Here is a 13,675-nt window from a genome sequence, read left to right as displayed (position 1 = left end):
TGGGAATCAGCTTAGGGATTGTGCTTTGGTGCTGGCAGATTGTGGAGGCTGGGGGGAGGGAGATGCTCAGCAGCAGTTTCCCCCACTGTGATCTTTGGGGCTGCTATGAGGGTCCCCTCACTGCATTCTCCTCTTGACATTGAAAACAAGGCACCTTGGAGTCATTTGAGCCCGCAGGGCAGCATTTAATAGAACAAACTCTCATCTTGCTGCACGAGCAGGGTCTAAGAGGTCTCAGAGCAAAATGTGCTGCTGTGTCCATGCACATCCTGCAGGTGAGGAGGGGGAGCTGCCCACCCCTGGGGCTTTGCTTGCAAAAGGAACATTAGAGATTGAGCTTGCTTTGAAAGCCCTTGGCCTGGATACAGAGAGCACTTGCTGGGGAGTCCTTGGCCATCACTGCTGGGCAGAGCAGGGGCTGGCACCAAAGCCAGGCTCCCCCCCGAAGCCGTATCCCAGGGCTGGGCTTGGATCAGGGGGTTCAGGGCTGTAGAACACCTTGGGGGTTCGGCTCGAGGACCAGCGCTGCTTTCCCAGGCATGGCAAGCAGAGCAGCATCTCTTGGTGTGGCATTTTTGGCCCTAGGGACCCTGTAGGTGGGCGCAGGAAGGCACAAACTGAGCAACAGGGACTCTTTAAGTGGCTGCTGGGATGTGGGGATGGGGCAGAAAAGCTTCCACCCTCCCCCTTAATGCCTTTTCTGGCTTCAGAATTGTGTGTTTCAAGTGGTTTTGTTCCTCCTGGATGGGGACTGGCTCCTGGTGCTCATTTGTGCGTAGCCTTTTACTATGGCTCGATAATGGGTGAAGGCTGTTTTTGCTGAGGCTAAATGTGGACAAATGCTTTTTATCCATGCTGAGAGCTTAGGATGGGGCTTGTCTCTCAGCTCGCTTTAGCTGTGGCACAAAAATCGTGGGGGGGGGGGGAAATATGACTGTCTGACAGCTACATCTTACTCCATTAGTATATTTTAATTAGAACATGCGCAAGAAATGTGTTATGAATATTCATGACCACGGTTATTAAAACACACAATTAATATGCATGGGGTTTAATAACAGTATTAATGGAGGGAGAAGGTAGCTCCTATTTTTGTCTTTTTGGAATTGGAAAGAGCCTTAACTTGGTTAGGTGGGAAATGGCCTTACTGAAAATAAAGCTCCATCCTGACGGGTGGGTGCACACATAGGTGGCTCCCACTGCACACACCCTGTGGTGCACAACCCTGGTACATGTTGCAAAGCCAAGCACTCAGAGCTGAGATACACCAGAATGAAGCTCACTTGTGTGAATGGAATTCCACCCCACACCATGTAAGTTCTGGCACGGTCTCAGTTGGTTTCTTGGGTTCATAGACTCATAGAATCCCAGCCTGGTTTGGGTTGAAGGGACCTTAAAGCTCCTCCAGCTCCAACCCCTGCCACGGGCAGGGACCCCTTCCACTGGAGCAGCTGCTCCAAGCCCCTGTGTCCAACCTGGCCTTGAGCACTGCCAGGGATGGGGCAGCCACAGCTTCTCTGGGCACCCTGTGCCAGCGCCTCAGCACCCTCACAGGGAACAGCTTCTGCCTAAGAGCTCAGCTCAGTCTCCCCTCTCTTGGGCAGGTTCAAGCCATTCCCCTTGGCCTGTCCCTACATCCCTTGTCCCAAGCCTCTCTCCAGGTTTCCTGCAGCCCCTTTAGGCACTGGGAGCTGCTCTCAGGTCTCCCCTTCAGGAGCCTTCTCTTGTCCAGGCTGCCCCAGCCCAGCTCTCTCAGCCTGGCTCCAGAGCAGAGCTGCTCCAGCCCTTGCAGCATCTCCATGTCCTTCTTCGCACTCACTAAAGAAGCTCCACGTCCCCCTTGTGTTGTTACCCCAGAGCTGGATCAGGGCTGCAGGGGACTCTCCCCAGAGCACAGCAGAGGAAGGAGAATCCCCTCCTTGAGCTGCTGGCCTGGGACTGTGCATGCTTTGGTATAGGAAATCTATGCCCAAGGCTCAGGCAGAGTTGGGGGTGAGGGAGATGCCTGCAGGATTTCCATCTCTCCCAGGGGAGCCCAGCAGCACATCAGCAATGCCCTTGGACAGGACACACATCACCAGGTGTCCCAAGGTGCTTCCGCATGTCCTCTGGGTACCTGGCCTTGCCTCTCGGGCTGCTGGGACAGAAGGGTCCAGGTAGGATGCTTGGGTACCCTTAGGTGAACACTCAGAGCCCTGGGGATGCTGAGCAATGTCCTTCTCAGCCCAGGCTTCCCCATCTCCTGTCCCTTCCTCTTCCTCCATGTGGGTTGAGCCTGGCTTTTTGGTGCTAGGCTGGGTCAAGGGCACCTCTGGTGTGACCACATTTGGTGCTGGCACTCTCTTTGGTGATTTTATGGTGTGAGCAGAGCAAAACCCTATGGATTATGGGGGGAGAGGAAGGGGGGGGTTTCCAGAAGCTTTTCCTTTAGCTGGAGCCAGGATTTTGGCAGACTTTTTGGATCCCAAGGAAGGGAAGAGCAGGTTGGCATTGAATGGAGCGCTGCTGCCAGAAGTCAGAAGCAGGCAGTCTGTTTTTTCCTGGTTTCATCCCAGAAATCCCTGGATTCTTCAAACAACTGCAGGCTGACAATGGGATGGTTTTGCCGGCACCTTCCGTATTGGCGGCTGCAGCTTGGCGAAGGTGGGAGGCCTTTCTTGTCCAGCAGGAATTGCACTGCAGCACAGCCCTGCCCTGGCACAGGCTCATTCGGAGGCGGCTGAGCCGTGGGCTGCTGCTCGTGCTGAGTGCTTCTCCATGCATAGAACACATGTGAGCCTCTCGGTCTCAGCTTTTGTCTCCTGTACCACCCACCAGTTCATCTTCCTTTCTTCCTTGGGGAGTCCTGGCCGGTGATTTCCTTTTCCATCCAGGAATTTTGCACCCAGACTCCCTGCGGAGCCCACCCGCATCCTGCCCCTCTCCAAGCACATCCTGACCTGGGGATGCTCCTTTGCCATTGGGTGGGTTAGAGGGAGGACCAGATTCTGCAGGAGGGCCAGGGGATCCAGGACTCTGGAATGCCCATGCTCATGGCACGGGGGTGGGCACAGAGACTGAGACCCCCATGCCTTGGCTTCCACCCCAGCTCTGGGGCTTCTGAAGCACTGTGTGGGGACACTGGCTACAGCCAAGCCTGGTCGATGCCGTGGCCCTTGTCCTTCCAGTGCAAAGGGGCAGGTTTGCCAAGGACATCTGAGGCTGCAACTCCTGACCATTGGGAGCTTTAAAAACCCCATGAAAGCAAAGTGAAGAGCAGGAGCCTTTCTGCCTCTCCTGCTCTCCATTGGTGTTTGCAGGATATGCAGATGAATTGCTGTAGAAAAACACATTAGCAAAGCAAAAGTTTATTCTAGGAAGTAGGAGGTGGGAGAATTGGCAGTAATTCTCCCTAGTATCCAAGGTATTATTAGAGGCTTATCCCTGCTCTGCACAGTAATCACATTGGAAATTTTTGATTAGAAAACAAAATCTAAATGAGAATTATGAATATTCATTAGGTGTGGAGATTAATATGCATAATTATGTAAATTAGACAGCAATTAAACACCAATTCTCTGGGGAAATGATTAACACAAAGGCACCGAAATAGAAGGATGTAATTTGAAAGAAGTTTCTGGTTAAATGAACAGTGAGGGGAGTGAAGGAGACAAATCCGTGGCGTGTTTGCCATAATAATCAGCTTTGCTAAAATGGAATTGGTGTGTGCCCTGCATCCCTGCCCCCTCCGTGTCCTTGCTCCTGTCCTGCCACCCTCCTGCCCCTCTGCTGTCACCACTGCTGCCAGCAGGTCTGTTCCTGTGGGCACCTCGGCTGTTGGTGCTTTGCTGTGTTGGAAGAGCTGTGCCAAGGGGTCCTTGGGGGATGCTGGATGCTGCCTGGAGCCTCTGCAAAAGGTTTCTCGTGCCACCCTATGGCAGATGTGGCTGCATCCCCCTCCAGCACGGCTGGGGTTCGGGGGGATGAAACAGGGATGTGGCTCTGGCTGATGCCATCCATGCTGCTCAGCCTCCTGCAGATGTGGGATTTGGCCTTGGCTGAGCTCTCAGTATCTGTGTAGCATCTGCAGAGCTCGGCCACAGGGTGAAATGATGTCCATGCCCTGCCCGGCTCCCTCTTAAATCCCTGGCTTTACCCCCATTGATGTGAACAGGGAGATGCCAGCTGCCATTCACTGACCCCTGCTCACCCACCCACCAGCACGGTCTGAAATCCTGCTGCCGACTTACCAGGGCTTGTCTGCAGGGAAGGTGCCTCCCATGCAGTTGTGATCCCAGCTTTTACTGCCAGAGCTCTGCTGCTGCCACTCACTACCTTGTTCCTTGGCCTGCTGGGTGTTCCCCACGTCCCCTGGGTGCCTCGTGTGCTCGCAGCCCGAGGGGCACAGCCTGGGTGGACCTGGCAGATGATGAAAGGAGATTATTTCCTACACAGTCTGTGTGCAAGCACATTGCAAAACCCTCCTCTTTGGTCTCTTGCCATTGTGGGTTGGGTCCCGTTTGCCCAGGATATGCTTGGGAGGGCTAAAACTGAGATGGGCAGCAGCCATGCCCTGGTGTGCCCCATGCTGACAATGCACATCCCCACGGGGGCTTAAATAACAAATGCCCTTGAATGAGCGTGGCTGAGCCACAGGTAACGTTGTCCCTCCAGCAATTCCCAGTCCAGGCTTTCAGCTCTGGATGCTCTTTAATCTGCTTGGGTGCAATGAAGAACAGAGGTTGGTCTGTGACCTGGCAGCACCAAGGGCAAAAATCAGGTCCCACTGGAACACTGGGATGCGTGCAATGAGTTTGGAACTCATTGTCCTCTTCACCATTGGTCTCAGGGAGAAGAGGGTCATGGATGCTCTCTGCAATAAAGTGAGCTAACATACATGGTTCTCCTCTCCGCCCCCTGTCCTGTGTTTTGAAGCATTTCCAGGCTGGGCTGAGATTTGCTTTGTGGTGGGATTTGCTTTGAAGTTTGTGAAATAAACTGCCAGCCCGAGTGGGAAGGTGAGGAGGGAGAGGGAAGCAGCGGTCACACCAAGTGGAAGTGGTTTATGCATGAAAATAGTGGTTTGTTTGTAGAAGGAAGAGTTAATTTGGTGAGAACACCTTTGAGGCTTTGCTGATAAAGCAAAAGTAACCTTTGTTCTTCCTGTTTTTCGGCAGGTTTGGATGAAAGACCGGGATCAGGTTCCTGGGGAACGGGAGATCAAAACAGCTCCACATTTGACCAAGGAAGGGTAAGGATGAAGTACAAACACAGAGCTCCAACCAAAATAAACAGGGGCTTTACCAGGGCTTCTCAGTGCACGTTTAGGTTGGGTCTAACCCCGGGACAGCTTTTCCTGCCCCATTTTGGACATTTGGATCTCACCATGGGCAAAGCTTGTCCCCCATGGGAGTGTAGGGAAGCAATTGGGGCTTGCTCTGGGGGATATCTATTGTGCCCGCCAGCCAAGGTGCCCTCAGTGGGGATGGAGAGTGCAAAAAGGGTTTCACAGGGGAGGCTGCAACAGCATGTAACTGAGGAGGGGAAGAGAGAAGAAACATCTACTGAATTGAAATGGTGTTATTTTGACAGATGACATGTTTTAATGGGTTAGTGTGATTGGTTTTTGCAATGGCACGTTTCCCTTCCCTTAGGTCAGTGCTGGAGCAGGGGCTCTGGTGTCATTTCTCATTTTTATAGGCCTTCTTTTTGCCGCTTTGCCCCCCCCCCCCCCGGCTCAGGCAGGGGCTGCCTGGCTCTTACCTGGGGGGTGCTGAGCTTGGCCAAGGCAGAAACTGCCTGAGAGCTGTCAGCGTGGGGCAGTCCCCCTGTATGGCTCTGATGCCGTATCCTCTCCCAGTGCCATGACCATGTGGCTGCAGTGCCCTGCTCTGCCTTGCCATGAGGTTAAGACTGTTTCTCTGCCTTTGATTTTGACTCTTCCTGCTATGGGCAGGGCTGAGCTGTGGCAGCTTTGGGGTTTGGCATCCGCCTCTGCATCCCCTCATGCCTGGCAGTAAGTCTCCTGTGTTCCTTCAGCAGAGCTATGGTGAAGGCCCCCACTATGGCGAGCACAGGGACCTGCCGCCTCACAGCAGCATATCTTCATCACCATTCCTGGGAGCTGGACTCGTGGGTAAGTGCATCTCAGCTGCTCAGCGTGGTCAAAGCAAGGGAAATCCAACACGGAATGGCATGGGGCAGTGGGAGTGTTTGCACTGGCCAGGGTTGCCTATGTTGGACCTGCTCCAGAAGGTGTTCTCAAAGCTGTGGTTAAAGGAGCTGCTGTGCAGAGAGTCTCATCAGTGCCTGATGTGCATCACAGCCACCATATTTTATGCATAGGATTATTTTTCCCTGCTTTACAGTAGCCCCCAGGGGCAGTAGTGGAGATCGATGCCTGCTGTGCTGGCATGGGATGGACTGTTTGCTCTTGGGAGCTGGTGAAGAGGCACAGGGAGAGAGAGGGAGAAAAGATGTGCTCATCGATCAGATATTGCAAGAGGCTTGTGGTTGCTTTGCTTTTTAGCCCTGCAGCCCCACAGCAGTGCAGGTAACACAGAGAGCTGGAGTGGGTTCTGTAGGGTCTCTCCTTGTGTCCTGCAAGGTTCTAACAGCCCCATCTGGCTCCTCCATCCCCTGCTGCAACTGGGCAGCCTGGGGAGCTTGGAGGGAGCAGCAAGTGATGGTGATTGTGTGTGACCGAATGCGTGCAACAGTTTACCCAGTTACCTCTTGCAGCTCGGGGGTGGGAGGGGAGGTTGAGAGCAGAAAATACCCATCCTGAAGGGTTTAGAGAGTTCTAATGACATCAGGTCAGGAATTGGGGTTAGTCCTCCTCACCTTTGCCCTCATCATGGTGGTTAAAACTCTCTGGTGAGTGTAGAAGGAGCGGTGCTGGGGCAGGGCCCTGCAGCTCGTGCTGTTTGCTGGCTGGGGTTTGAAGGGGGACTTGTGTTTGACACACAAACTCCCCATCACAACTGGTGGTTCCTCCTGGGAAGCTGCTCAGAAGGGAGAAGAGAGGAGCGGGGTTGTGCTGGGGACTGAGTAGCCCTGTGTGTGTGCTCCTGGTCTGGGGGAAGGGGCTCACTCACAGCACAGCTCCCCTCTTGCTGTTGGGGAGGACCATGTTTAATTGCCCCTTGGGGATCCTGCTCCTCTGTAGAAGAGCATTTCCCAGCAATGTCCCCATTGTCCCTCTGCAGGGGTGGTTATTCCTTCTCATTTTCTGCCCCAGGAGGATGTGAGCAAAGCAGAAGAGATGTTTCTTAATAAGACAGGGCAGCCTTGATGCATTTCTGCGTGGTTTCTTGGGGGTGTGCGTGGGGGGGGACCCATCCCAACCTGTCCCACACCTGAGGCCAAGGCAGCCTGAAGAGTTTCCAGCTGAGAAGGAGCTGCCTGGGGAGGAGCACAGAGGTTTCCCCTTTGATGTGTGCAGGGAAGACGTGTTTGGCTTCCTCTCAAAGACAGGGCTCCCAACCTTTGGCAAGTGCTGCGGCACTCCCCAGCAAGGCCCTGAGCCCAGGCAGTCCCCAGCACATGGAGCCAGCCCTCAGCTGCTCCAGTGGGTGATTCCCAGTGGCTCGAGTGCCTGCTGGGACTACATCCTCCCATGCTGGAGCACAGCGGTTGGGTGCAGCACTGGGAGCTCCACTGCCCAAACAGGAGCTGGGGAGGAGGGAGGGAGCAGCCAGGAGGGGCTCAGGCCTCCCCCATTTCAAAGTTGCTTTTGTTCATAAACCTGAATGGGGTGAATTAAAGCAGAAGCAGTGAATTTGACATGTGAAGGCATGGATCAGAATGGACATGTCCAGTGGCAGTTGGTGAGCAGAAGGTGTGTGAGACTGTGATTGCATCGTGTCAGAATCATGGAATGACTTGGGTTGAGAGGCACCTTGAAGCCTGTTCCTGTTCCTCCTGGTGAGGTCTGAGCATCCCAGCCTTGGCTGCCCAGCGCCGTGACGAACCAGCTCATCCCAGAGGGTGAGGAGGACTTTTCTGACAAGGATCTGTAGGGACAGGACAAGGGGAATGGCTTTAACCTGCCAGAGGGTTTTGTGTTTGCTTTAAACCCCTCTTCAAAATCTGCCACTCTTTTACCATTCATCTTCAGCCAGGGTGGGGGAGTTGCGTTAACTGCATCTTAGCAGGCTTCAACGATGGCTTTAGCTTAATCAGACTAGCAGAAGCCTCCCCTCTCCCAGTTTTGCTTACTGAGCCAGACCAGAGGCAGGATGCGACGGCCTCTTGCCAGAGACCAGCCACATTGCAGGCAGCAGCCCCCATAGTGGCACTGGGCTGCTGATGGAGTGGGACCATCCTGCCCTGGGTATCTCCCATCTCTCTCTTCCCTCCCAGTTTTCTCTGGTGGCACCATTCCATTAATAGACTGTAATTAAGGGGGGGGGGAGGAGAATAAAAAGTCCTCATAGATTTTCAGCCTGGGTTGAATTTATTGATTGATTTTAAATATAAAAGTGTTGGTTCCCCACTGGAGAAGTGTCTGGTTTTGCTCTGGTGGGAGGGGGAACCCCAAAGCACACTGTTGTGCTTCCCAGGCAAAGCATAGAACTATTCTAGTCCCTTTCTCCCTGTGCTGGGGTCTTTCCCTGGGGTGCCAAGCCACCCTGGCATCCCCGGGTGCTGCTTGCCAGGGGCCACAGCATCCTTTTGGGCAGTGACTGCAGGGCTGTTTCAGACTGGCAACACTTCACCATATGCATTGGGTTCCTGGCTTTCTTCTTTCCCCCTTCAAGACACTGTTTTAGCAGTGTGTGGGCAGGGTGCTGGCGGGCACGTCTGATGGGTGCAGAAGTTCACGTGTGAGCAGTGTGGCACATGGGGTCTGCTCCTGTGCAGCATCCCGGGATGCTCTGCCTGTGGAGCCCTGTGGGTCAGGAGGAGCCTGCCCTATGGGACCTGATGAAGGGGGCTTGGAAAGGAAGGAAATGCTTTTCTATTGAGTGCCTGCTCTGTAGATCTGGATGGGGTTTGGAAAGTTGGAAGGGGAAGAAGGTGATCCCCGTGCTGTACGGAGCAGGAGATCAGCACCACGCACTGCTGGAATTAGATTTCCTATTGTATGGAAAACACCCGTGGAGCCTGGTCACACTTTTGGTTTGCTCTGTCACTGTCTCTGCCAAATTGGGCTGGCTTTTTGGAGTGTGCCTGGAGGGATTTGGTGGCTCTGGTCAGACACTGCCAGTTTCCATGGCCACGAGCACTTCCCTGCAGTGCTGCAGTTGGGGGTTTTGCTGTTTATGGAGCAGCCGAGCTTTGCTGCTGCCCGTGAACTGGAAAGGTGCTCCTGGTTTAGCAACAAGCTATTCCTGGAGGCAGGAACCTCTGCAGAAGGGCAGAGGAAGGATTCCAAGGGCAGGATTCATACCCGGAGGGGGGGGTGCCTGCAAAATCTCCCCTTCCTTCTTACACAAAACCTTGTCTTTTGTCCAGGGAAGAGCAGTGAAAGAAGCTCGTACTCCACGTTTGGAAGAGACACAGGGATGCCAGGACTAAACCAGGTAAGGATAAAATGTATTTTTTGCTTCATTTATCATAGAATCATGAAATGGTTTGGGTTGGAAGGGACCTTAAAGATCATCTGGTCCCAAACCCCTGCCATGGGCAGGGACCCCTTCCACTGGAGCAGCTGCTCCAAGCCCGTGTCCAACCTGGCCTTGAGCACTGCCAGGGATGGGGCAGCCACAGCTTCTCTGGGCACCCCGTGCCAGCGCCTCAGCACCCTCACAGGGAACAGCTTCCTGATACCTCATCCAGCCAAGCTGGGGATAAAAAGCAACCTGAGGGTTTGCATCTCACCTCTCTGCACAAGGTCCTGTGCTCAGAAAGGTCTGTTGGGTGTCAGCAGTTATTCAGGTGTGCGTTGCTGGCTCAGAGGAGTTGTCAGAGGTTAGAAAATTGAGTTGCAGCAGCTTCTCAGTTCTTTTGAGAACCTGTTCAAGGTCACTTGTTACTGTTAGTCCTGTTTCTAGCTGATGAGTATCTCATCAGATAGGACCCAGCCACACTGCCCTTGGAGGACTGTCAGCATGTCAGATCCAACCAGCACTTCTCCTTGTGGCAGGGTGGCTGTGGGCAGAGGAGCAGTCCAGGAGGCACCTTCTCCTTCCAGCTGCCTGCCTTGAGGCTCTCACTTTGCCTCTGAGTATCACGCTTGGTGTGCATCTCTTCCTCCCCAGCCAGCATCTCCCTGTATCCCAGGCAGCATCTCCATGTCCCCACATTCACCAGTTACAGGGAGGGAGGGTCTGTGACATGGTTTCCGTGCTGCTGGAACATCATCTTGGTGTGGATAGAATCATAGAATCCCAGCCTGGTGTGGGTTGCAAGTGACCTCAAAGCTCATCCAGTTCCAACCCCCTGCCACAATCAGGGGCACCTTCCACTGGAGCAGCTTGCTCCAACCCTCATCCACCCTGGCCTTGAACACTGCCAGGAATGGAGCATAATGGATGGATAAAGGGATGGATTACAGGCAGTCTTTCAGTTTTATGATCATTCTGTCAGTGCAGGGCCTGCAGCAGATGCTCGTCTCCACAACAGGGAGGGACACAGCCTTTAGCAGCAACAACCTTGCCCTGTTGGGTCACTCCATGTGAACCCCAACAGGATAACCAGGTCAAAAACTTGCTTCATGTCAGGAGTACTCCAGGCATAAATCAGAGCCCAGGCAAGCAGTTGACCAGCCCTGAGATAAATCCAGTTTGCTGCTTCCAGCATCCAGAAATAGCTTCTTGGGGAAGGAGTGAGCACCTCTGCTTTGATGTGCTGCTGCAGCTGCCCCAGGGCAACAGTCCCACCATTTTATTCAGGGGAGCAGCTCTTGGCCGGACAGCTTTTTACTTGATACATGTACACACACACACACATATTACATGGTTTAATGTCACACAAATTCGTCATGATTTCCTCTTCTCTGAACTGAGGATGTTTCCTTTGCTGGAGCAGCTGTGCTGGCTGCCTGGGCCAGAGTGGCTTTCATTTACCACTGAAGCTGCTAAACCAAGAATGGGACGGATGCCAAGCCTTGCTTTTGAATGTTATGGCTTTGTGGAGGAGGGGGAGATGGAAGGTAACAGAAATGGGGTGGGCAAATGCTGCTGCAGCCTGGGAGAGGCCCTGGAGTGGGCACATGGGGCTGGATCGAGTGGCAGAGTGGGAGATGGAGCCCATTTGATGCAGAGGGGAGACAAAACCTCTCTTGTGTGGGGTGCTGGGAGGCGAGCGGGTGCTTGGGGCCCCAGAACAGTTGTTGCTTCTGTTTCCAGGTTGGGGGGGGAGGATGTGTATGTGGGGGGGGGTGACCTGTTCCTTTCTTCCATCTGAAAAGAGCTGGGAAATTGTCCCTGGTGCTCCCCAAAATCCCCATCTCCAGGGCAGAGCTGCAGCTCCCCCTTGTTTAACCCAGAACCATGTCTGGAGGCATCCCCAGGGAGAGGCAACGGGAAGAAAACCCCTTTGTCCAGGTGATTGCCTCACTATCCCCATGCCTCTCTGGAGGTACCTGCTGCAGGAGCCGGCATTCCTCTGGGATCTCCTCCAGGCTGCCCTGTCTCTTGTTTTGCTTGGCTGTGCCGCTGGGTTTGCGCCCAGCGGTTTCAGTGCAAAGGTAATATGACCGGTGGAACAGATTGCAGGAATTTCACCAGCTGTGAACACACCAGCTCCTCTTTCCCTTCCCAACCCCTGGCTGGAGGAGATGGGGGAGTTTAAAGCAGTGGGGTTTTCTTTCCAGTTTCCCCAAAGCCTGAAATCCTCCTTTATTTCAGCGGGTTGCCCTCGGAAGATGGGTCAGAGCTGAGCTTTTGATATTGAAAGGCCCTTTGCCAGCTCTCTGATTCCATGTAAATACATCTTACTTTCTCCCAAGGTGGAAAGGGCAATGCTGCTGGGCTGCTCCCATAAGAAAGCCATACTTGTTCTGCCTCAGGAGCCAGCCATCACCCTAGGCTCTGGCTCCACACTGGGAGCTCAAGGTCAGCTGGGATAAACACGAGGGAGGAGTTTCCTCTTTTCAGAAAGAGGGATTTGACTTTTCCCTGATAAAAGGCAAGAGAAAAGCACCTGCAGCAGAGACATTGCAGCTCCCTTGCATCATTCATGATGGATCTGGCTGCGAGATGCTGGGGATGGGGGAGAAAGCAGCAGTGCCAGCACCTTGGTAGAGTTTTGTCCTGAGTGAGGCCATGGAGCACTGTGTAACGAGCCCCCCCAGCCTGATGGTCACCTCTATGCCTTCAGCAGGCTGGGACCATCAGTCAAGGGCAGAGCCTTGTCCTGCTCCCTTGGGCAGCAAGGTGAGCATGGGACCGATCTGCTCTGCACTATGGTGCCTGTTGGCTTGCATCTTTAGGTTGTGGAGAGGTTCCTTCCTGGGCTCCAGTAAGAAAACACAGCTTGAAACCCCTTTCTTCTTGCACATGTACTCCCCCACTGCCCCCCCATACTCATGTATTTGCTGTTTCATCTGGCCCCTTGGCTCATCTGGCTTTTCCCCCCCATAGCTGTTGGAAGGTGGCTCAAGGGCGCTCGGGTCTCCCCCAGTGAGCGCTGTGCTTTTCCAGCCTGATTACATGGAAGGGCTTTTTCTGTCTCCCGTTTGCAGGCCGGTTTCCTGCCCAGCGAGATGGGAATCGCCAGTCCCAGCACGCTCTCCCCCACCGGGGTCAAAGGGGGCTCTCAGTATTTTTCTTACCCCAACAATCCTCGCAGGAGAGGTGCTGACAGCAGCATAGGTAAGTCGCTTCGTGTTGCCCTGGGATGCTGCTGCTGTGCTTTGTGCTGCAGCGTGGTCTGATGGATTCATACATGAATGTGAATGTAGATGCCGTGTTTTTAAAGGGGGTTTGGACTCAGCACTGTGTAGATTTTCCTCTTTTCTGGATAATGTCAGAGGAGGTGAAAGCAGCAAATGGCTGGAGGTTCTTTTAAAACTGCCCCTAAGCCACACTGCACATGAGCAGTTGTTCATGGAAAACCTTGGGCTGCCTTCAAGGTTGGTTTCATGGCCAATGGCCCTCCTTGGAGCCCTGTCCTGCTGCAAGGAACCAGACTGCCAGGAAAAAGCCATTAAGGAGAGATGGGAGGTCCAGGCACTGCGCCCAGGGCCATGGGCAGTGTCTGCTCCAGGACCTTTCCCTGCCTACCTGCCTGCGTCCGTGTTCCAGAGCAGGAATTGCCCACAAGCCTCTTTTTGCCCATAAGCCACTTTGCTTTAAACACAGGCTAAGGTCAGGTGTTGAGTTCAGCTTTCAAGTGAAGACAAGCCCCCGTTCTCCAGAACTTGTATTTCTTGTCACAGTTCCCCCCGTGCACCCTCCAGAGTCACTTTCTTGCTGCTATTTTGGGCTTTCCCCACCAAACGAAACCAGAAGCGACTGGTGTTACATCTGGGGTTTTTTTCCAGTGCTGTTCAGAAAAAGGCAACCACTTTGATATCACCACTTCAAAACGCTGCTGGTTTATGGTGTCAGCTTGGAAACTTGTTCTTTTGCATCAGGTCATTCTGTGTGATGAGGTTTCTCCTCCTGAGCTGCAACCTGGTCAAGTGCCTGGCTTGGCTTGGTGGTACCCTGCACCTCCTCAGATGGGGCTTTCCTGAGTTATAAGCTAACAAACCCACAGTGAGCATCTCTTTGGGGAGGGGTTGCCCTGAGACATGTTGTGAGGG

At 53.6% G+C, this 13,675-nt stretch overlaps 1 protein-coding gene across 13 annotated transcripts in view; it reads left to right on the top strand.

Moving 5' to 3' along the window:
• The window catches only part of TCF3 (transcription factor 3), a 68,970-nt gene that overhangs the window by 31,645 nt on the left and 23,650 nt on the right, over window positions 1–13,675 (top strand). For 10 of the 13 annotated variants that reach the window (XR_004550403.1, XR_004550402.1, XM_034070963.1 and 7 more), the window contains 4 exons: window positions 5,157–5,230; window positions 6,019–6,115; window positions 9,439–9,506; window positions 12,611–12,740. Coding sequence is in view for 11 of the 13 variants with exons in the window: in XM_034070963.1 (XP_033926854.1) it covers window positions 5,157–5,230; window positions 6,019–6,115; window positions 9,439–9,506; window positions 12,611–12,740 (369 nt within the window). In the remaining 2 variants the exon portion in view is untranslated. The remainder of the gene's footprint in view (window positions 1–5,156; window positions 5,231–6,018; window positions 6,116–9,438; window positions 9,507–12,610; window positions 12,741–13,675) is intronic. The other 3 variants (XM_034070965.1, XM_034070964.1, XM_034070972.1) reach the window with 1 other exon arrangement.

This window comes from Melopsittacus undulatus, chromosome 19 (assembly GCF_012275295.1).
Source record: "Melopsittacus undulatus isolate bMelUnd1 chromosome 19, bMelUnd1.mat.Z, whole genome shotgun sequence".
In the NCBI taxonomy this organism is placed as follows: Eukaryota; Metazoa; Chordata; class Aves; order Psittaciformes; family Psittaculidae; genus Melopsittacus; species Melopsittacus undulatus.
Note: the sequence above shows the minus strand (reverse complement) of the source record. Positions and strands in the feature narration are given on the sequence as shown.